Source organism: Macrobrachium nipponense, chromosome 26, assembly GCF_015104395.2.
Source record: "Macrobrachium nipponense isolate FS-2020 chromosome 26, ASM1510439v2, whole genome shotgun sequence".
Lineage (NCBI taxonomy): Eukaryota > Metazoa > Arthropoda > Malacostraca > Decapoda > Palaemonidae > Macrobrachium > Macrobrachium nipponense.
The window spans coordinates 44,210,908-44,236,538 of NC_087215.1; the positions used below are offsets into that span (position 1 = coordinate 44,210,908).

Sequence of the window (25,631 nt, forward strand, 5' to 3'; positions counted from 1 at the left end):
AACAACCCATGCAAAATAGGCTCTTTTTTCTGCTTCAAAGATCGTCTGCAGCAGTTCATGCGATCCAGCGTGGTTATACAAATTTACGTGCCGGGATGTCCCGGAATTTACGTTGGATCGACTAGGAGGCTGCGCAGAATGAGATACTGCAGTCACATGGGCTTTTAGTTCAGGACCGGTCAAAAATTAAGTAGGCCTGAACACTCAAACATAAAAAACCACGCAATCAATTGCAAGATAGAGGTGAAGAAACAACACTTCTCTATTTTAGGCTCGGTTAAAGACTCTGATTACATAACCACTCTAGAGTCATTATATATTAACGTCTTGTTCCCTCGTTGAATAGTGTTTCATCTTCTCCGCTTTATTTGTCATAAGTAACTTTTTAACTTCTTGCCCAAGTCTAGTTATTCTACCTCCTTCCTTCTCAACTAACGGTTGGTTGCGCCTTGGTATTTGTTTTTTATTTTGTACTTTTACTTTTTAGTTTTACTTGGTCAATTTTAGTCCTTTCATGTCAATTTTAAAGTTAATTTTTAGTCTTTCTTTACTATGTTAAGAATCCTGCTATTATTGAATGCTAATATGTATGTGTTTTTTATCTCAACAGACTGAAGATGCACATTGTATGTGCGAAACGTCTCTAATAAATTATTCTTCCGATGTGGTTGTCTGCGATTTCTGAATGGAATGTATGTGATATCCTGCCATAGCCTATATATATATATAATATATATATATATATATATATATATATTATATATATATATTCACACACACACATATATATATACATATATAAGATATATATAATATAATATATATATATATATATCGCGTATATAGTAAATATGACTGCAGCAGTTACACGCAGTTTTGCTGCTAAATCGAAGATGAATCGCATTAAATTACGAGACAAGGAACGTGAATCACCTGAGACAAAATGACGTTACATGAATCTCCAAAATGTCAGTTTGCAGTTGTCCAATACGTGAGATCTGTGGGTTCTAATTCTGTTGCTCTGTACCTGGGTGGAAGTGCCTGAGTGGAAGTCTCCTTCAAGTCAAAGCTTCTTCCAAAGTACTAATCTTTTTGACAGGACAACTCAAAACATCCACTTGCCCTTGCACGACTCGCAGCAATATTCTGCCCGTACTTGATGCTTTCTCAAACACTGTCTGTGCAGTTATTCTTGAGCCATACACACACCATCGTCTTCAACGTCACTTTACGCAAAAGGGCTCTGTGATATGACGCCAATTGCTCCACTCTTGTCTCTCCTCTGCTTCATCTCCCCAAAACTCCTCCTTCCTGTGTTCTGTTCAAAGTTGCAGAAACCATAGTTAAGGAAGAGCAGTCAACCACTGAGGGCTTTTTAACATCATGAATGTCTATTGATCTGCTAGAAAAGAAGCACTTGGGATAAATGGTAACAATAAGGAATCACTACACCTGGATGAGACCTGGGACAATACACACGAGACGACAGCAAAAGGTGCGCGTAGACGAATCCCACGGGATATGAGAACGTCCTGCAGAACGAGGTGTTATGCCCTCAAGATCCACACATCGAAGTTAAGCGAAGTCCAAGAAGTGTTAGGAAAGAATATCTGGACCAACGGCCTCATCATGTTGACAAAGAGAGGCACTGATGTGAAGGTATATACAGAATTAACGATGGAATATTCAAGAGCGTAACGAAAAAACAAGGAAATCCCCAACATTGAGGGATCAATTATAACATTAGAGGAAGAACGTAGTGACAGGAACTTGAGACTTAAAATAGGGGCCAGATTGAATTTGCGTTTTTCAAAAAAAAAAAAAAAAAATGGTCCTTTCAAAATATTTCCAATTCGTTCTACTTCGGAATTTATATATTTTCACTTATGTTAACAGAAGGCGTCACAGAAGTCCTAAGTTCTTGTTCCGTGGTTCGAGGCCAGGGGACGGCGAACTTATAATCAGCTAAAAAGTATTCCTCCGGTTAACATATATGAAAATATATTAATTACCAGGTAAAGCGATTAGATATGAAAGGACATTTGTAGCTTTATTATTATATATATATATATATTATATATATATAAATATATATATATATATATATATATACTATATATATATTTTATATATATATATCTATATATATAATATAAAGAATAATACATACATATATTTTTTATATATATTTGTCTTAGTATATGATATTATATTATTATATATATATATATATATATATTTTTATATAAATAAATGATGGTCATGTCTTCGTCCAGTGTCTTCCCATTTTTTTGTTGAGGCCAGGTCAGAGGGATGGATGGAAGCAGGTTAACAAGGTACTCCTCAACGCAAAGGTCAGAGCAAAGGCGAAAAGGGAAGGGAGGAAGGAAAGAAGGGGAAATAAGAACCTTTTCGTGTGACTGAACAAACTAACATTATTCGCAAGGGTCCTCGGGAAGGAAAAGCAGATATCAGGTCCACTGGAGAAGTCATAGGATTTCTCATCTATGAGCCTTTGTCTCTCGGCTGTTTGGCAAAAATCCCGACTCGCTACTCTGAGGACAGAGGAATGGGAGAGAAAGTGGTTCAACATTCGAGGATAAGAAAACAGCTTAAATAAACCCCAGAACTAAGTCAGATAAAACCTTTTCAATCATTTTTACGACTTTCAAATCTATGAACATGAAATCGTGTCAACGCCTCATAATCGAGGCTTTGGAATAGCAAGACTTATTTGTTTACAACAAGTCTTGAGAAAATTCTGTAAAGTGAAGTTCTGTGTGTGTGTGTGTGTGTGTGTGTGTGTGTGTGTGTGTGTGTGTGTGTGTGTGTGTGTAAGGCTACATCTGTTGTTGCGACACGTGTCTCAATATAAAAAGAATCAAAAGGTGACAGCGCTGTCGCACACATGAGCACGTACACACGTAGTTACTCTTAAATTAAATGTCTACCTGCTTGGACGCAGACTCAAACCTAAGATCTGCCGGGTCATCTGAGCTTGAGGAGAAGAGCAGACCTTTTCAAATGGTGGCCTGGCCATTCCGTCGCATCCCAGAACACGACATCGCACCCAGTCCCCCCTTCCTTCATATAATGCAGACAAAATAAAGCAGCGTGTGCCTGAACACGTGCCTTCGAATCTTCCCAATGCCAGCACCAATCACACGGCCAAGAGTCTTGGCGTAAATTCAAGCAAGCAGGAAAGCACAGAGACCATGTTTTCTGCAGGAGAACAGCCACGCTGCCAATAATCTATATATACATCAACACAAACCTTACGTTCTTACTGGATATTGGGACTAAAGGAGCGTTTTTACATTAACATTGAAATAACTCCCTCATCTGTCGCTATATCTGGAAGAACTGGAATGATATTAAGGTGGTTTTCCAGACAATGATGAAAGCGACTCTCTCTCACCCTCTTTCTTCAATGAAATTCCTTATCTGAAACGAATTGACACGCTTTTCCCCCCCCCCCCCGCAACCCCACCCTCACACCCGTAGAAAAATAACAAAAAACTGGACTAGTCAGAATGAGAAAAGTCTAGAAGAACTGCAAAGCAATTCTCAAAAACTTAAAATGTTTTTTCCAAACTTACAATTTAAAAGTACGGACAGTTGAACAAGAAAAAAATCTAGTAAATCCCTTTCCCAAGCCTCTACCTCTCATATCAGTGGAGGATAAAATGACATTTCTTGGCTCTCATATATGCATATATTAGAATGCTGTTCCTGTTTTAAATACCATTCAAAATAGAACTCAAGGGGAATTATAATCGATGATATGTGCTTCAGCGCTGGCCAAGATTCAAAGCAGGGCCTGGTTCACAAAACGGAAAAAACAGTGACTTCGAGCACCCAGCTCTCAATCAATCAAGTTAGATAGATTACGATGATACCCGACTGCGGCTGCTGAACTTATGTGCCTGATGAATTCGGGTTCTGTATTTGGGATCGATATCAACCCACTTCATCATCTCCACAAACACATACACACTATCTATCTATCTATTTGTATATATATATATATATATATATATATATACACACACACACACACACACATATATATATATATATATATATATATATATATATATGAGAGAAAAGAGGTACAGGTGTAACAACTGCAAAAAGGAAGTACGACACTCTCTTACCTTTTTGAACATTCAAGCGTCGACTATACATTAGCCATAAATTCTAATCAGGGGCGTCACCTGGCCATGCATCCTTACCTGCGAAAGCAAAATAAAATATTCCAAATAAAAATTTGTGAAAAAACTTCAATATTCTCAAATGAAAACTTAAATACTGATTTAGTTCTCATATAGATCTGTGTCTAGTAAAGTTCTCATTATTGGATATTTACTCATAAAAAACATAAAAAAGGCAAAATGACGAGTTGAAGTTAGCAAAAAAACAAAAAAATCCAACACACTAAAGCATATTTTTGCATCATGCAAAATCTCTATCAGTTACCTATCCAGTGATATATAATTATTATCCATTATTATGCTATCCATGGGCAAGAGTATAACATACAATAATTTTTTATTTTTTTTTATTTTTTTTAGGCACTCAATCTATCCATCCCTGAAAATAGCTTCATTCATTATAACAGTAATGGGACCAATGTAGAGAGTCGTCAATACATCACACCACACACATACACAGTTATAACCACGAAGGAAAGGTGAAACAATTAAGATAAATACATTTGTCTTATTGCAAACACATAGTCACAGTCTTGGTCACAAAAGCGTATAAGACGAAAGTATTTAGCATCTCAGTTGTTTAAATCTTCCTTCGTGGCTGTAACTTTGTTCGTATAATTGTCACGTCTTTACCTTTTTCGTGATTTAAAATCAAAACATTTATATATATACATCTACATACATACATAAATACATACATACATAAGTCATATCACATTACCGTGATTCATATACATATATCGAGATACAAATGTCCTTTAATATCTAATTCGCTCTACCTCGGAATTAATATGTTTCCATATATGTTTAACAGAAGGGGAATTTATTCAGCGATAGTAGAATTGCCGGCCGACGGGCACGAACCATCGACATCTTCAATTCCAGGACTGGCAGTGAAGCCTTAGCCCACCCCGCCACTGCCAGTCCTGGAATTGAAGTCGATGGTTCGTGCCCGTCGGCCGCATTCTATTATCATTGAATAAATTCCCCTTCGGTTAAACATATAGTGAAAATATATTAATTCCGAGGTAGAGCGAATTAGATATTAAAGGACATTGTAGTCGATATATATATATATAAATATATATATATATATATTATATATATATAGTGGGAAATTTTTAAAAATATTATAACCTATATATATATATATATATTATATATATATATATATATATATATATATATATTTATATCAGCAATAAGTCACCAAACAGCACGTTATAATAACTGCAGTTTTAGTTCTTAAGCACTTTGAAAAGTATTCTTACATGTTTGGTACTGACAATTTGTAATGATAATTTGCTTGTTAATGGTTTGATCTTTGTTTTGTGAAATTTACTTATTTATGTTTTTCTCATTTACGTGTGTGTGTGTGTGTATGTATATATATATATATATATATATATATATATATATATATTATATATATATATATATATATATATATATATATTATATATAGAAAAAGTTAAACACTGTATCCGTGTTCTAATATGTTGTAGGAAGCTTAATAGGCTTCCTAATATATATATATATATATATATATATATATATATATATATATATATATATATATATATGGTTTTTAAATACAAAGAAATAAAAACGTGATTATACGAACAAAGTTGCAACCACGAAGGAAAATTGAAACACTGGAGATGCTAAGTACTTTCGTCTTATTACCAAGACATGTAAATAATTGAACACATTTATGAGTTGCCCCTCTGAACCGAAAGCCTCTGTTCTCCCTATATTAACTCTACTCCCATTGGCTGCCTAGATTTACTCTCCACAGGTGTCCTGAATGAGGGAGGGGTCTATCCAGGCTGAGATTTTAAAAGGATGGGGCCAAAGCAGCTCTGCCCAAGAACTTTCTCTAACCTTGCAGACTCAACTTCACCCCTTGTTTTCTTTGGGGGATCACACAAGTGTTCTTATACCGTCCACAGTGCACAGAAATATCAGCAGATGAGAAGACTACCAGACCCAAGATTTCCAGGTACAGTGAGATGTAATTTCTAGTGCAGTCAGTGAATCATTTGCTCTTGTCTGTATTTCATTTAATTCTCCCAAGGAGACTTTCCCCCCTTCTTTGTTTAGCCTTTCACTCCCCAATTTTGGTTTAATACTATGATTAATTCCCCTTGCTATGGTGGAAAGGATATTAAATATCCCCCTAGTTAACAGTATTCCTTCCTATATAAGCTCCCAGTCATTTTATGTCCCCTTGAGTGAACTTTTAAGATGTAATGTTAAGAGCAAGTAGTGTGTAATGGTTCCATGCTTCCCTTACCTTAGTACTGATGCTAAAATGCAATCTCTTTGCAAACAAATATGGTGCCTGATTATGGGAGAAAATTGGGAACCATTTCGAATAACACTTACATTGAAATAATCCGTTTTGCACAAATTCCTAGCTCTGTGTCTGGTTCATTTCCCAGCCACGTGTTTACGGTGGACCTGCAATCAACCACCTCATTAACTTCTGGACCTAGCAGTAACCTAAATATAAATATAGTTCATTTAAACGAGTTTAAGTAAATTCCTCCTGTTTCAGTAATATCGGCCTTCTGCTGTTGATTTTAGTTTGTATTAAGTCTCAACCCTCCAGGCAAGGCCATTTTTAAGCGTGTTAGAATATATTTTCAAGGAGGGAACGAGCAGTTCTTACACACATATATATATATATATATATATATATATATATATATATATATATATATATATAATATATATATATATAACGTGTTAGAAATTAGTATACTGTTCTTGATATATGATACATTTCTACATTTATTTTAATACTGTAGTGAGTTTTTTTTTTCAGCATAGATATTAGAATAGATATTCATCTGCATTATTAATAATGCAAATGAGCCCTATTCACATGGGACAAACCCACAGGGATAATCGAGTTGAAATTCAAGCTTCCAAAGATCATGGTGTTCATTTACAATAAAAATAGGAGTGTAATAAGAAATACGGAGAGAGAAGTCATGAGAAATAAATGACAAATAAAAAATATATAAATATATTAAAGTATAAATAAATCAGTATAAAACCTACAAATTAATTATTTTAGGATAGTAATGCATCGCATCTTTGCTTGAACTTTTGAGGTTCTAACTGTACAAGGCCTTCAGGGAGACTTTCAAAGTCCAACGGTGTGAGGAATAAATCCTCTGGAGCCGAGAAGTTCGGCAGCACGGAAAATTTACTGGATAGTGGTGGTGGTGTTTAGCAAACCTGGTTGCCTCAGAAGGATAACACTTTCTTTGAAGTATTTCAGACCTTAGTTCCTTCACTTTCTTTCGACCATTTCTGGCCCATAATTCCTTAACTTTCTTCTAAGTCCTAAACTTCCTTTTGACCATATCAGACCATTATAAGCCATAACCTTTACTTTGTTTCAGACCACAAAAATTCTTTAGCTTCCTTTAGACAAATTCAGACCTTAATACTTCCTTTGGACTATTTTGGATCATTTTGGACCATTGGTCATTAATTTTCTTCGGACCATTTCAGACAATAGTTCCTGAACTTTCTTTTGATTATTTCAGACCATCCTACCTTCATTTCCTTTTGAACATGTCAGACCAGAGCTTCTTGCCTTTCTTTAGACTGTTTCAAACCATAGTTCTTTAGTTTCCTTTTAACCATTTCAGACTACTGTTCCTTAGCTTCCTTTTGAACATTTCAGTCCATAGTTGTTTAATTTCCTTTTAACGTTTCACACCAATATTCTCTGACCATTTCAGACCGCAGTTCCTTAATTTTGTATTGACCATTTCATACCATAGTTCCTTAACTTTCTTTTGAACGTTTCACATCATACATGGTTCCCTACTTTTCTTTTGACTGTTGTAGACCACAGTTCCTTTTGACTGCTCCAGACCAGAAAATTTATAGTTTCAGAATTTCATCTTCACCATTGCAGACCATACTTCCTACACTTACTTTTGGCCATTTCAGACCACAATTCCTTCACTTCCTTTTGGCTGTTTCAGACCATAATTCCTTCATTTTCTTTTTACCATTTCTGACCACAGTTCCTTCACTTCCTTTTGACAGTTTCAGACTATAACTCTTTTAGGCCATAATTACTTCACTTTCTTTTGACCATTTCAGAACAGAATTCCTGCACTTCCTTTTAACAGTTTCAGACTATAATTCCTCCACTTCCTTTTGATAGTTTCAGACTATAATTCCTCCACTTCCTTTTGACTGCTAAAAACATAGTTCCTCAACTTCCTTTTGACAGTTTCAGACCATATTGCCTTTATTTCCTGTTGATCGTTTCAAACTAATGTGTCGAAAACTTTATTTCCACAATGGGACCCTCACCTGTACGCTTGTTATTGCCAAAGCTTACGAGTATAAAATAAGCTGAATGCAAGAGCCTTTATTTGAATAAATTTTATTATTGTCTTCCTTCTCTTTTTTCGATTTACATCTAGAAAGCCTCTTACGAAATGATGTTTGGAGAATCTCTCTCTCTCTCTCTCTCTCTCTCTCTCTCTCTCTCTCTCTCTCTCTCTCTCCCCGAAACACACGCCTTCTATCTGCAGACCAGCGTCACCATCAACTTCCATGCTCAAAAATTACCCAAGAAGTTACTTTCTGCATTACTAACAAATATATAAAAAAAATTCAAAGTTTTAGACAAAAGTCACTAACTAACAAGGAATATACCGACCAATGTTTATGGTCGAAAATACGACCCAAGCAAAGACTGGTCTCAGAAGCTGGTTAAAATTTGTTTCATACAACAAACTATTTCATGGTTGGAACTTGACAGAACATCACCAGAAAGACTAGCCCCCGTGAACTAAGGTAGGAATGAAGAACCAATTGATGACTATCTCTGAATGCAAGTACTTTACGCATATGACTAAGATGACAAAATCTAAAAATAATCAAGCAATAACAAAATAAAAAAGTGAGAATAAAATTTAATGACCATAATGGCGCAACGAGAAATAAAAAAATTGTCACAGAAATTACAATTTGTTACAACTAAAGTCTGGTGAGTGAGTACAGTAAAACTTAAATCGGCAACTTCACTGACAGTTACTTTATATTTAACTAAACTACTGAAGGTGTTTCTCCTGCGCCATTAGCTTTGATCACAGTGAGTGAAGGCAGATCGACAACATATGGTAAATGTCAAGGGGACGGGAAAATGATTCCGTCGGAGCCGCAAACCGATTCAGACTGATACACAAAGGGTTCGAAACCACTCATGAGCAATAACAACAAAAGAACAAAATGAAGCCCTTTAAAAGCAAGTGAATACAGGTACATGCTCAAGAGAAGAGAGTAGGGGCAGTGCAATGTAAAGGCTCAATCTCATAGCTAAGAAACCCATGGCTTCCCATCTTTATGTTATAAGTGGAATGATAGGCTGTATACTCTCATTTCTTAATCCCTGACACTTCCACTGGAGAAAACAACTGAATTTGACTTTGCTCTTGGGGTCGCTAAACTGGAGCCTCTCTCAAGTGCTTTCGGTTTATTGCCTTCCTCCTGTTTGTTTGATTGTTTTCTGGGAGGAGACATAATTTATGGAAATTCCAGGTTCAGGAGAACAAGCCAATGCTGGCACTGCCTGAGGAGAGATTCGATTTTCCAGCACAATTTGTGCAACCTCTGAAGTGTCAGGGGAACCAGTCACAGCTGGTGCAGGCTCCTGTGAGTCATATGCACCAGATATAGATAATGTAGTCTCCAATGAGGCCAACACACCAGTTATAACTGGTGCAGCCTTCAGAGAGGCAGGAGGGCCAGAAACCACTGGCACAGCCTCCAAAGAGGCAGGAGAAAAACCAGGAAACTAAAACTGGCACTGCATCGGAAGAGGCAGGAAGTGCCAAAAACTACTGGCAGCTGGAGGCATCGAAAGTCAGGAGTGCCAGAAAACTACTGCACTGCATCCGAAATAGGCCAAAGAGGCACCAGAAACTACTGGCTCCTGCCCCATCGAGCAGGAGGTGCAGAAACTACTTGGACAGCCTCCAAAGGCAGGGAGCGCCAGAAACTACTGGCACTGCATCGAAAGGAGCAAAGAGGCGCCAGAAAACTACTGGCACTAGCTCCGAAAAACAGAGTTGGCAGGGAGTGCCAGGAAACACTGCACTGCATCGAAAGAGGCGGGAGCGCCAGAAAATCCTGGGCACTTGGAATCGAAAGAGGCAGGAGTGCCAGAAACTACTGGCACTGCATCGAAAGAGGCAGGATGCCAGAAACTACTACGGCACAGCCTCCAAAGAGGCGGAGGGCGCCAGAAACTACTGGCACTGCATCGAAAGAGGCAGGAGTGCCAGAAAACACTGGCGCAGCCTCCAAAGAGCAGGAGCGCCAGAAACTACTCGCACTAGCATCGAAAGAGGCCAGGCCCAGAAACTATGCATAAACTACTGGCGCATCAGCCAAAGAAATCAAAGGAGCATGAGGCCGCCAAAACTACTGGCACTGCATCGAAAGGAGGCAGGAGGCGCCAGAAACTACTCCGCCCAAAACTCTCTGCATCGAAGAGGCAGGAGCTGCCATAAACTACTGGCGCGTTGCCAAATCAAGAGGCAATGGCGCGCCAAAACTACTGTCACTGCATCGAAAAGAGGCAGGCAGCGCCAGAAACTACTGCACTGCATCGAAAGAGGCAGGAGCGCCAGAAAAACTACTGGCACTGCATCGAAAGAGGCAGGAGCGCCAGAAACTACCGGCACGCTCCAAAGAGGCAGGAGCGCCAGAAACTACTGGCACTGCCTCGAAAGAGGCAGGATGCCAGAAACTACCGGCACAGCCTTCAAAGAGGCCAGGAGCGCCAGAAAAAACTACTGGCACTGCATCGAAAGAGGCAGGAGTGCCAGAAAATACCGGCACAGCCTCCAAAGAGGCCGGAGCGGCCAGAAACTACTGCACTGCATCGAAAGAGGCAGGAGTGCCAGAAACTACCGGCACATCCTCCAAAGGAGGCGACATAAAACTACTGGCCCTCAATCGAAAGAGGCAGGAGTGCCAGAAACTACCGGCACAGCCTCCAAAGAGGCAGGAGCGCCAGAAACTACTGGCACCTGCATCGAAAGAGTTTCGAGGAGTGCCAGGAGACTACTGGCACTGCTCGGAAAGAGGCAGGAGTGCCATGAAAACTACTGGCACTGCATCGAAAGAGGCAGGAGTGCCAGAAACTACCGCCACGCCTCCAAAGAGGCGGAGCGCAGAAACTTACCTGGCCTCATCGGAAAGTAGGCAGGAGCGCCAGAAACGGACTGGCACTGCATCGAAAGAGGCAGGAGTGCCAGAAACTACTGGCACTGCAAATCGCCCAAAGAGGCAGGAGCGCCAGAAACTACTGGCACTGCATCGAAAGAGGCAGGAGTTGCCAGAAACTACTGGCACGCCTCCAAAGAGGCAGGAGCGCCAGAAAACTACGGCACTGCATCGAAAGAGGCAGGAGTGGCGCAGAAACTAAACTACCGGCACAGTGCCCGCTCCAAAGATGGCAGGAGCGCCAGAAACACTGGCTGCAATCGAAAGAGGCAGGAGTGTCCCCCCACCCCCCCCCCCAGAAACTACCGGCACAGCCCTCCAAAGAGGCAGAGCGCCAGAAACTACTGGCACTGCATCGAAGAGAGTCGGAGTTCCGAAACACCGGCACAGCCCTCCAAGAGGCAGACGCCAGAAACTACTGGCACTGGCATCGAAAAGAGGCAAGGAGTGCCAAAACTACCGGCACAGCTCCCCAAGAGGCAGGAGCGCCAGAAACTACTGGCACCTGCCTCGAAAGAGGCAGTAGTGCCAGAACTACGGCACCAGCCTCCAAAGAGGCAGGAGCGGCCAGAACTACTGCACTGCAATCGAAAGAGGCATGAGCGCCAGAAACTACCGGCACAGCCCTCCAAAGAGGCAGGAGCGCCAAACTACTGGCAACTGCAATCAAAAGAGGCAGGAGCGCCAGAAACTACCGCACGCCTCCAAAGAGGCAGGAGCGCCAGAACTACTGGCACTGCATCGAAAGAGGCAGGAGCGCCAGAAAAACTAACTGGCACTGCATCGAAAGAGGCAGGAGCGCCCAGAAACTACTGGCCACTGCATCGAAAGAGGCAGGAGTGCCCAGAAAAACTACTGGCACTGCAATCGAAAGAGGCAGGAGCCGCCAGAAAACTACTGGCACTGCATCGAAAGAGTCAGGAGTGCCAGAAACGACTTGCACTGCTCGAAAGAGGCAGGAGTCGCCAGAACTACTGGCACGCTCGAAAAGGCAGGAGCGCCAGCAACTACTGGGGGGGGCACTGCTCAAAGAGGCAGGAGTGCCATAAACTCTGGCACTGCTCGAAAGAGGCAGGGGAGTGCCAGAAACTACCCGGCATAAAGCCTCCAAAGAGGCAGAGCCGGCCAGAAACTGCTGGCAATGCATCGAAAGAGGCCGGAGCGCCAGAAACTAAACGGGCACTGGCAATCCGAAGGAGGCAGGAGGCCAGTAAACCTAAACTGGCACTGCAATCCGAAAGGAGGCAGGAGGTGCCATATACTACCGGCACAGCTCCAAAGAGGCGGAAGCGCAGAAACTACTGGCACTGCATCGAAAGAGGCCAGGAGCGCCAAACCTACCTGGCACTGCTCGAGGGAAAGAGGCAGGAAGTGCCAGAAACTAAACTTGGCACTGGCATCGAAAGGAGGCAGGAGTGCCAGAAACTACTGGCACTCATCGAAAGAGGCAGGAGCCAGAAAACTACTGGCACTGCATCGAAAGAGCAGGAGCCAGAAAAAACTACTGCACTGCATCGAAAGAGGCAGATGCCAAAAGGCTACGGCAGCTCAAGAGGCAGGAGCACCAGAAACTACTGGCACTGCATCGAAAGAGGCAGGAGCGCCAGAAACTACTGCACTGACAAAGAGCAGGAGGCCAAAACTACTGGCACTGCATCGAAAGAGGCAGGAGCGCCAGAAACTACTCACTGCATCGAAAGAGGCAGGTGCCAGAAAACTACCGGCAACAGCCTCCAAAGAGGCAGGAGCGCCAGAAACTACTGGCACTGCATCGAAAGAGGGCGGAGGGTGCAAGAAACTACCGGCACAGCCTCCAAAGAGGCAGGGAAGCCCCAGAAACTACAGGCACTGCATCGAAAGAGGCAGGCGTGCCAGAAACTACCCCGGCACAGCCTCCAAAGAGGCAGGAGCGCCAGAAACTACTGGACTGCATCGAAAGAGGCAGGATGCCAGAAACTACCGGCACGCCTCCAAAGAGGAGGAGCGCCAGAAACTACTGGCACTGGCATCGAAAAGGCAGGAGTGCCAGGGGGAAAACTTACCGCACAGGCCTCCAAAGAGGCAGGAGGGCCAGAAACTACTGGCACTGCATCGAAAGAGGCAGGAGGTGCCAGAAACTACCGGCACAGCCTCCAAAGAGGCAGGAGCGCCAGAAACTACTGGCACTGCATCGAAAGAGGCAGGAGTGCCAGAAACTACCGGCACAGCCTCCAAAAGAGGCAGGAGCGCCAGAAAAACTACTGGCACTGCTCGAAAGAGCAGGAGTGCCAGAAAACTACCGGCACGCCTCCAAAAGAGGCAGGTCGCCAGAAACTCTGGCACTGCAATCGAAAGAGGCAGGCGTGCCAAAACTACCGGGCAACAGCCCCAAAGAGGCAGGAGCGCCAGAAACTACTGGGCACTGCAATCAAAGAGGGCGGAGTGCCCCAGAAACTAACCGGCCAGCCTCAAACGAGGGCAAAGGAGCGCCAGAGGCTACTGGCCACTGCCTCGAAAGAGGCATATGCCCAGAAACTACGCCACAGCCTCCCAAAGAGGCAGGAAAGCGCCAGAAACTACTGGCACTGCCTCGAAGAGCCAGAGCGCCAGAAACTACTGGCACTGCATCGAAAGGCCAGGAGCGCCAGAAAACTTACTGGCCACTCATCGAAAGAGGCAGGAGTGCCAGGAAACTACTGGCACGCCATCGAAAGAGGGCAGGAGCAACCAGAAACTACCTGCACACTGCCAATCGAAAAGAGGCCAGAGTGGCCAGAAACTACTGGCACTGCATCGAAAAGGCAGGACGCCAGAAACTAAACTGGGCACTGCAATCGAAAGGGCAGGAGCGCCAGGAAACTACTGGCACTGCCCTCGAAAGAGGCAAAGGAGTGCCAGGAAAACTACTGGCACTGCATCCAAAGAAAGGCAGGAGTGCCAAGACTCCGGCACAGCCTCCAAAGAGCAGGAGCGCCAGAAACTACTGGCACGCCATCGAAGAGGCAGGAGCGCCAGAAACTACTGGCACTGGCAATCGAAAGAGGCAGGAGCGGCCAAAACTACTGGCCTGCATCGAAAGAGGGCAGGAAAGTGCCAGAAACTACCCTGGCACAAGTCCCCAAAGAGGCAGGGCGCCAGAAACCTACTGGCACTGCATCGAAAGGGCCAGGAGCGGCCAGACTATGGCACTTCATCGAAAGAGGCAGGAGTGCCAGAAACTACTGCACTTGCAAATCTAAAGAGGGCCAGGTGCCAGGAAACTTACTGGCACTGCATCGAAGAGGCAGGAGCGCCCAGAAACTACTGGCACTGGCATCGAAAAAGAGGCAGGAGCGCCAGAAACTACTGGCACTGCATCGAAAGAGGCAGGAGTGCCCAGAAAACCTACTGCCACTGATGGAAAGAGCAGGAGTGGCCAGAAACTAACCGCAGCCCTCCAAAGAGGCAGGACGCCAAAGAAAACTACTGGCCACATGCCATCGAAAGAGCCAGGAGAAACGCCATGACTAACCGGCACTGCATCGAAAGAGGCAGGAAGCGCCAGAAACTACTGGCACGGCATCGAAAGGAGGCAAGGAGTGCCAGAAACTACTGGCACGCATCGAAAGAGGCGAGTGCCAGAAAACTTAACCGGCACAGCCTCCAAAGAGGCAGGAGCGCCAGAAAACTACTGGCACTGCATCGAAAGAGGCCGGAGCGCCATCGAAATGGACTGGCATCGAAAAGGCAGGAGTTGCCAGAACTACTGGCACTGGCATCCGAAAGAGGCAGGAGTGCCGAAACACAAATGGCACTGGCAATCGAAAGAAGGAGGAGCGCCAGAAACCTTACTGCCACTGCACTCGAAAGAGGCAGGGAGCCCAGGAAAAACTACTGGCATGCATCGAAAGAGGCAGGAGCGCCAGAAACTACTGGCACTGCATCGAAAGAGGCAGGAGCACCAGAAACTACTGGCACTGCATCGAAAGAGGCAGGAGCGCCAGAAACTACTGGCACTGCATCGAAAGAGCAAAGAGCGGCCAGGAAACTACTGCACTGCCTCCGAGAAAAGGCGGGAGTGGCCAGAAAAACACTGGGGGGCGCGCCTCCAAAGAGGTGGAAGTACAGGTCGCCACCGAACTTCCCTTTACATTGCCGAAGGAAGCACCTCTAGCAGCATTTTTTTTTATCTGGGGGCAATATTGGAAAAGGATATCCAGGTCTAACATACTAGTTTATTGCTTGCTCTTTTACCTCAGAATGTGATACTTAAAAGTTATCCTTAACGTCTGGATTTCTTTTTCCATGATGCACAAATCACAATTCTGTGAAGAAGATGGATGCTTGCTTCCACAATGTAGTATATATTTTACTCCTTTATAACACTTACCATGCTATGGTTCACTACACTTGAACATTTGTGGCAGGCTTGCCTTGCAGCTCCCTCCTACTAGACCCAAACATATGTTCAAATTCTTGACAATATAAACATTTCCTTGGTGGGATATAGCATAAACTTAAATGTAACCATGCTGCTTTTATTACACTCAGTAAGCAGGTAGAACTGAATGCAATAATTAAATTTGGAAGTGGAACCAAGGCCCCATTGATCATCATCTTCAATCTTTCAACTTGAATCTTTCGAAGTACGTCACCCTGTGGTACATATATCATTCCCTTGGTATCATTTTAAAAAGCATGTTCTGAGCAGTCTACTTTTATCTCCTCCAAGATGTGATAATGATTTCATTTTTCACTTTCTTTGCTGAGGCTGCATCACCTGTGCCAAAACGGTGTCATCGGAGGTTCCAGGGGTACTCGATTCTTTATTGCTGCTACTCATAAATGAAGTCAACCTGAAAAAAGATACCATCAGCCTTTCAAGGAGTTTATTCTTCCACCAATGGCACCACTTGGAGCCGACTCCCAAATGTCCGGCACGTACCCTACCCCACAATACAATTAGAGTGGCCCAAGTGTAAGCCAAACCCATTAGTTGAGACCACAATCATCCTCACCCTGCAGAATAGTTCCGCCCTTGAGCTATGATGTGGTATCTCTCGGGTCCAAACTATCAAGTAGATGATAATCATTCTACCACAGATCCCAACTATTAGCTTCGGATATAAACCCCAGTCCCAACTTGATAAAATTCTGCATGTAGGCAATACTGTTAAAATTGTTAAATACTGCATATTTTCGCTAATAAAAGATACAAAAAAAGTTCCAATTATGATGCCTTTTGCTACTTGTAAGGTCTCATAAATTTTAACAAAAGTGAAAAAATCTTCAAGACATACTCCAAATTAATATGTAGTAATAATATTATTAGGACTCTTGGACTCAAACCGGGGAACAAACTCCAGCCGCCTTGGCTCAAGAGATCTTCACTACATCAAGGTGGTTCCTCCAAGGTCGGGTCGGAATCAAGTTCAAACTCAAACAGCTCTCCACTTTAAGACAAATAAGCAAATTAAATAACCAGCGCACATAATTTAATAGCTCAGCGCACATAATTTAATAGCTATGTTCTTCTTCAACTGAAAAAATTAACGCTTATGCAAAGATGTCCTCCTAACACCTGAATGACAAAAATCAGTCATACTATTACTTGCTATGTTCACCCACCAAACAGGGCGCCGACTCTTCCTAATTAGTACATGCAAGATCGTGGGGTGGAGTTGGCAGATTCTCTCTCTCTCTCTCTCTCTCTCTCTCTCTCTCTCTCTCTCTCTCTAGATTACACACACACACACACATATATATACAAACACACCACACACACACACATATATATATAGATATATATAGATATATATATAGATATATATATATATATATATATATATATATGATTACACGCATTTACTACCATGTTCAATAAGGCAAGATGTAACCCACATTGAAGTTGCACAATCATGAAATGACTAATCGACAGCAACCGGTAACATCAGAAGCACTCGCCACAGGGCCTACAAACACAGTTCGAAATGCACGGCGTCACGAGCATATGTCAAGTTACTCACGCAAATGTCTGAGAGAGAGAGAGAGAGAGAGAGAGAGAGAATTAGTGACAATCTAGAGCTGGACAGACGCCAGGGTGGGTGACCAGCAACACGACGAAGGAGCCAACAAACCACATGTGCCACAGCTCCCCCAACCCCGCTCCCCTCACGTACGTACCGGTCTTCCCCTTCCCAACCAAAACATAACTTGATACCCTCTACCCATCTATTTATAGCGGCCTCCTCCTCCTCCTCCTCCTCCTCCTCCTCCTCCTCTCCTCCTCCTCCTCCTCCGCTGCACCAGACAAGGTTTTCTTGCATATTCCTGGTGGCATGTCCTCCCCCAAAACCCCCAGCGAATGTGCCCGGCCATCCTTGCAACAACTGGGGAGTGACACAATGGGGCAAACTTGATGCAACATAAAAGTTCTGTGCGACTTCAAGACCCTCTGTCACTTTGAGTGTTGATTGATGCCTGCCTCTAGGCCTATGGCCAAGGGGGCACGCATGACTTACCTCTGTGACCCATTATCAATGCGTTCCTTCTCTTGGGTCAGTCTAGATCAGCGCAAAGTCAGGCTTCAATCGCTTTTCATTTGACTGGCAAATGCTACTGCATTCGGGTGCTCGATTAACTTCTGCTAAAAGCGCACACATCATCTTGACATGTATCGTACTGACATGACTATGTGTGAAGAGGTTGCTGCTGGTTTCCCAGAAAAATAATAAGAGAGGGTTGTGAACTCTCAGATGCAATCTATTCTAAGTCCATCTCCTAAATTTGACACCAAATTCTGACATGCACCTTTAATGAAAGTCTAACATATTTTAATAAAGACATTGTTAAATACAAAAAATGAGTGATGCAAAAATTTATAAATGAATTATACGATTCACCTCATACAATCCATTCGTTGAAAATGTAAATATGAAGGCCAACGAGGACCAGTGAGTGACTTGGGATGTGGAGAGGGAGAGTCACTCAGTTAATTAACACCCTGCCACAACAATGCGTAATGTGAACACACTAACACACACACACACACACATGTATATGTATATGTTATATATAGGATATATATATATAGATATATATATATATATATATATATATATATATATATATATGTGTGTGGTGTGTGTGTGTGTGTATATATATTTATATATAATTTTACATATATATACAAATAATATATAATAATATACATATATATAATATTATATAATATACCTATAATATTATATATTAGTATTTATATTAATATTTATATATCATATATATCTATATATAATATATATAAAAATAAAGATAAATAATCTGAGAGCCACCTTAAAGAGTGGATGTCAGTAAGACAATTCCTTTTCCGACAGTGAAGTCGAGCTGAATTTGTCACCTCAAGAGAGAACTGGAGTCTTTCCGATGGCATATTTCTTCATACTAACAGGTCACGTACACAATGTGCACATGCTGGCTAACCCAGGGTGTGATGATGACACTTCCATCGTCCTAACACGAAAGGGAGATGTATACAACTGTTCATAAAGTTTCCAGTGCCTACCGGATAACTGTAGCAACGGAGTGGATATTTGCTTAAGAGAAACTGCACTGAGTCAACTACGGCTTAGTCTCGCCAGCAATGCTGCCCAAATTTGCAAACCCCGTTACAGATACCAGGTACCCTGTAACAGTCAACAACTTCTAACAAGACCAATCGAAGACTGTGACGCGCTTCCGGGAAAAAGATTAAAGGCGACAATTAGGAAAAGTCGGAAGTCGGTCAGAAGGATCGTCACTAGCATATGCGCGCGCAACAAACCATATCAAACATGCAATGAAAATCACGAGGAATAAGTATAGTCCACACTTAAAACAGCATAGGTTAAGGAGTTCATTTCAAGGTGGCATACAGAAGTTACAGCAGAATAAACAACGAGCAAATTGGGGTATCCTTCAACCCCTGTGGGGAGAGAGAGAGAGCAGAGAGAGAGAGAGGAGAGAGAGAGAGAGAGAGAGAGAGAGAGAATATAACCACGCCTGAAACGTCCTGGGCTGCCTCAACCCAAACATCTTGTTGGGAATCCAGTTTGCTAATTTTTCTAACAAGAAACGAGTTCTTCTTTTGTTAAGAAAGCATAAAACTGAAATGGGAAATATCATAATATAAGAACCAAAACACTAACATTTATTCCTTTACTAAAGAAAGATGCCATTTTTTAACATAAACCTGAAATTATCCACAAAAAAATATTAAAGAAAATTGCTTCCCTTTTCACACTTCCTCATTTATCTCACTGAAACACTCTCCTTTTACAAAATGGTCGCAGATGCCAACTACACAACTCCTAATATATATATAATATATTATATATATATTATATATATATTATATATATAGTGTGTGGGAGTGTGTGTGTGTGTGTGTGTGTGTGTGTGTGTGTGTGTGTGTGTGTGTACATATACACACGAATGGCCTGACTCATTTCCATAGACTACGTGTATGGAATATAGATGGGCAGGCCTCCATCCAACCTTTTCCTCAAGTATGAAGAAGGACAAAACAGACAGATATGAATGGAATTACGATAACTGTAAAAAATAAAAGTAGAATACCGTGATTACATAATACTACCACCACCGACACGAAGAGGAGGAGAAGGAAAGAAGAGGACAACCATCATACGGATTGCAACAACACACAGCTGCCCCACCTCACATAGGAAGGAAGGAAGGAAGGAAGGAAGCACACACTAGGTAGACTGTAGAGACAAGGCACGACAGGCCTCATGCCAAACCCAAACCCATCACCAACGCACACAATCGCCTGTAGCGCGACTGTGTGTGTGTGTGTGTGTGTGTGTGTGTGTGTGTGTGTGTGTGTGTGTCATAAGCGCAACCACTTCCCTCTTAGTGCCAGAGCTCGCTCATTCGAGAGAACCAAGCAACCAACCCCATTCATTCAGTAACCCTCATTCGTGCTCTTATATTTCCTGACGCTCAATGCAACAGAAATGGACAGACACAAGGAAACGGGTTTTCATAAGTGAGTAAAATCTAAAACTATAATTCTTATTCTTTATATCAGTGAAACTATTGTGTACTGACACGAGTTTCAACAGCAGAACCCGGACCATTCTGTTCACTGCCTGAAGAAATGGCAACAACGCGCCACCTGAACGCACGCATACACAGACACTGACATAAACACGGTCAGAGTCACATAGTCCCGCACAAACACAACACAACACTTCCACAACCCCAACCCTTCGAAATTCCCGCCCTTTCTACAACTGGAATCAAGCAAACAACTGCATCCACAGCAGAACTTGCTCTCACTTCTCTCTCTCTCTCTCTCTCTCTCTCTCTCTCTCTCTCTGCTACAAGTGACGGCGTCTGTTTCTGTCTCCAATTCTCCTTGGCGGCCCTCTATGATCATCATCGATCTTCCCCCGGGCATTGAAGACCCATTCAAGAAAACGTCCGTCGTCTTTACCAACTGAGGTTGCATTATGACCAAGAGTTGGCAGAGAACAGTTCAACCGTCCGAGCGTTCCAGCCTGCTAACAAGTAACGCTCCGAGCAACAATTCCTTATGTCTGTGTTAGGGCGGATAAAATTGGGAATTCAGCGTGGCTGAATACCTGAGTAAAAAACAGGAGACATTCTCCCACTTCACACTTTCAACAACACTCCAAACTATTCCATTCCCCTCAAGATGACCCTTGTCTGCAGAGAGAGAGAGAGAGAGAGAGAGAGAGAGAGAGAGAGAGAGAGAGAGAGAAATGTGGTTCTTACAGTGCTAACGAAGTCTGGAGAGGTTATTCATGAGGGCAGTCGATAATCTTGCAAACAAGCAGCCATGAAAAAAAGAAAGCTACAAGGCATGAAGTCCGTCATTTACAAGAGCTGAGGAAAAATGGGTAACAATCTATAAAAAGAATGCTATTTTACTTTACCACTATCACGAAGATTGTTTTAGAGAGAGAGAGAGAGAGAGAGAGAGAGAGAGAGAGAGAGAGAGAGAGAGATTCTAACTGCCTTTAACAAAACCAGAGCAAGATGGAACCGACTGAATCTCTAACGGAAAAGGAACAGGGAAGATGAATATCCGGAAAGACACCTTTCCCTAGACACGAGCATCAAACAGAGCGCCATTTTTCAAAGATCACACCACACCACAAACTGACGCGATCATCACTGAAAGTCCTATTTTTAACAAATCAAGAGATACTCTGACTGGACTGACTGGCTGACTGATACGCGTGCAACCTCAATAAGTCTAATCTCCCACACTGAGACGGACGAGATTACTGTAGGACTCGACGCATCGTTGACGCGAAGTGTACCACAGAAGTACGCTGAATGATGAAGACCAGTCAGTCTCTTTCTATCCGATTCAGATACAGCAACAAACCAACCCACTGGATTACTCACTTGAACCCAAATTCACACTCGTAGGGATACAATTACGGCTCAAATGCCAATTAAGTTAATAAGGTTCTGAAACAGTTCGCATTACCATTTATGGAATTTCATTAAGTAAATAATGTTTCGAAATGAATGACACACGAAGTAGTTAGTTCTCAAGTACAAATGTTTGCACTTTATTTGAATAGAGAGAGAGAGAGAGAGAGAGAGAGAGAGAGAGAGAGAGAGAGAGAGTCGGGTACGATTCCAAGTAATGAGGACACCGTCCGTATCCCTGGGTTCTGATGCATGGAAAGGAGAACAGCTCTTTCATGTGAGCACTGCGTGGGCCCCATCCTCGCCAGACGACCTAGCGTGCCATGACATAAGTCCTTCAGGCACATGTTCCCTCGCTCGCTGACACATCGACACTCGTGTGTTTTAAATTCAGTCAGTTCAAGAAAAACTCTCAAATAAAGCGATTAAATTTCTATCGCATCCTCGAGCACATTGCAAGGAAGGACCTTATACACTTTATATTTCGGGAAAAAAAAAAAAAATTATAATAATAATATTAATATATATTATTTATATATTATTATAATTATATTATATATTATAATATATACGGATATATATATATAATATTATATATATATATACATATATTAGTATATATATATATATACCATAGACCTCAATAAGACAATAGTGACAATATATACTAAGCATATTTGGCGGGTTAGGGCAATGGAAAAACAGAACCTTCTGGCCAGTTAAAAATTTGAATATACAAACCGATACATGTAAAATTTTTAGATATAACTTATTCTAATGATTTTTGTAAAACAAGGGAGGAAAATTGGAACAAAATTAGAAAAAATGTAGTGACATTAGTCGGCCTTTCACACAATAGGAAGTTACTATATTTCAAAAAGCTATGGTCATCAATATGAAGTTTTTATCAAAATATTGGTATATAGCCCATGTGATACCGATCCCAAAATTTTTGAGAAGCAGATAGAAAATAAATGGGTAAATGTAAATAGCAGTTTTATAGAGCCACATATCCGGGAAGTACTGTATAAATATATACATGAAGTATTGCCAACTCGGGACAGATTAGGTACATATGATGAATATCGTACAAGATGATGTATGTAGTAATGGTGGGGGAGAAAAAACTATGATGCATTTATTATAATTTTGTAGAATGAATAAAAATTTATAGAATGGTTTTAAAAAGTGTTTAAAGCTTTATGTGAAGTCAGAACTAAGGATAGTACTAAAATTTGATTTTGAAACAAATAGTTTGAAAGATGGGAAAAACACTGCAAATGTATTATTAACACATTTTATATCTGGTATTTAGTACAGCTATAAATATGGGTTTTTTTATTAAATGCTCCACACTTGAGTGTTTTAATAAGAGAACGTATATATAGAAATAGATATGTACTGCGTAAGTCATTTAAAACATTTATTCTCATTTTACACGTAGTTACTTGGAATTTTAGTATATACAGATACAAAAGTAGGTGAAATGAGTATGTATATACAGTGTATAGGTGTGGGTACATCTATGTATATACACAGTAAATTCAAGTATGTTGAGATAAAAAAAAATATAAATAATTTTATTGATTCTGTACATAAATTACATATATTGTATATGTATTTATTGTAAAAAGACTTTTAAAGTGTATTTTTTTAAATAAAAGAGAAAAAAATTCATTACAATTAGTCTTACAGCAAAAAAATAACCCTACAGCAATAAATAATAATAATAATAAATAATAATAATAATAATAATAATAATAAAAAGACATACAAATACACAAGGCAGATACATGCAAGGCAGTGCATACATTTATATACACGATATGAAAAAATGCAAAAGTAAACACACACCGCTGACAATAAAAATGATAATCATAATATTATGACGAAAGTTATTTTCAGCTAGAGACCATATGCAGATATAGAAAGAATGCAGGTATAATTTGCTAAGCCGTAAGAGCGAAAGGCAACCATCAATATCAGTAATAATAATAATAATAATAATAATAATAATAATAATAATAATAATAATAATAATAATAATAATAATAATAATCCCAGAATTGGCAGTACTACTCAGGAAAGCCAGTGTGAATGAAAGACAGGGCTGAAATGGAAATTGACAGTAAAAGGTTTGAAAGGTGTAACAGGAGGAAAACCTCAAAGCAGTTGCACTATGAATCAAGTGTTAAAAGAGGGAGGAAAGTAAGATGAAGAAAGATAATATGAAAGGAGTTACAATAAAAGGTATTGAAGTGATTGCAGCTAAGGACCGAGACACACTGCAAAGACCCTTAAGTAATGCCTACAGTGCACTGCATGAGGTACATTGACGGCATTACCCTCCTACGGGCACAACGATGGGTGCAGATGGTAGAGCAGAGAAAGATCACAGAACATAACTACCGAGGAATAATAAGAGTTCGTATGTATTTACAAAAGGTCAAGAGCGATGCTGAACAAAAATGTGGCATCATAAATGAAAAGCAGCAATGAAGGAAATCCACAGCATGAAAAGAAAAACGTCCTCCCAGAAGCAGCTTTCGATAGGTGGATTGAAGCTATTGTATGGGTGGTCATACCGGACCTGGTTCGTCTAAATAAATAACACTGACTTTTAAATGATCTCGGCGGTGTTCTGCGAACACTGCATGGCAGAAAAACAGCAAAGGTGTGTTGTAAGACGCCTCAGAGGGTCACTGTGAACAACAGCAAAACGTCTTATGGTGTCTCGCGCTCAGTTCCTGCAGCAAAGGGAGCAACCACATTCGCTGTACAGTACACTACTTGGTTTCTGGTTAACATACGGCATGTCTTGCAATCATGATGCCAGTCGGACACAGCTTAACGTCGTCTCTGCGGCTGTTCTTCGTCGGCCATATTTTTAGGTTGACCGTGATGTGTGGCTCAGGTGTAGGAATTTACGTACGAATGCCAGAATTTGAGCTCCGACAGGAATACTTGTGGTTTTTCAATGTGTTGAAGTGATTCCGGGAGCAGCAACAAGCGCTGGGCCTCGTTTCCCTTGGATATTACGTCAAATTCATGTACATATCCGGTGCAAGTATCGATTCATGGCTAGATTCCTTGTACCTACTGATGGCCAGATTAAAACCAAATCATCTGCGTCACAGAAGAGGTTGATTATTTCGTTAACAATGCATCAGACAGAGTTCAGTTGAACATTGAGGGCACCAGTCATTTGTGTACAGATACTGTGAGAAAATGACATTTTGACAGTTTGTTTATGGAGCCGAAGTTCCGGAACAATACCCAGCCATTTTTTTCAGGGATTCGCTGTGGAAAGTGTGCTATATGATATCCCCATGAAATATACCAGTTAAATAATAAGAAGGTGTGCCTCTTTTGTGAAGCTTAAGAAGAATTTCATGTCGTTTGCCCTGTCAAGTACTTTAATGACACTAATCAGCTACAGGAACAGGAAAACAGGAGAGGCTGATGGGATGGTAGGTCATCAATAGCGCAGCAATTCTTCACAGTTATGGGTGAAAGTGTCGGCTGTGTCATGGGCCTTTCAACCTAACTGGTTGTCAGAAGTTAGTAGAAAGGGGAAAAACCTTACTCAAAGAACAGACATAACTAACTACCTTTGAGGCGACTGCCGAGGCAGCAATCGGTCGATAACTGCCTTAGTTAGCTGCATCTTTTAGTTTGTTTTGGATTGACGGCATTGAGCGAACTAGAAGCAATTTGGAA

The 25,631-nt window shown here is 41.5% G+C and overlaps 1 protein-coding gene across 3 annotated transcripts in view; it reads right to left on the bottom strand.

Annotated features, from left to right (window-relative positions):
• Nucleotides 1–25,631, bottom strand: part of LOC135200236 (TSC22 domain family protein 1-like) — a 231,583-nt gene that overhangs the window by 87,188 nt on the left and 118,764 nt on the right. Inside the window, exon 1 of one of the 3 annotated variants that reach the window (XM_064228683.1) lies at nt 4,158–4,203. The exons of the other annotated variants lie outside the window; for them this stretch is intronic. Coding sequence (XP_064084753.1) covers nt 4,158–4,188 — 31 coding nt within the window. The 5' untranslated portion in view covers nt 4,189–4,203. Of the gene's footprint in view, nt 1–4,157; nt 4,204–25,631 lie in introns of those variants that run through there. 3 annotated transcript variants of the gene reach the window in all.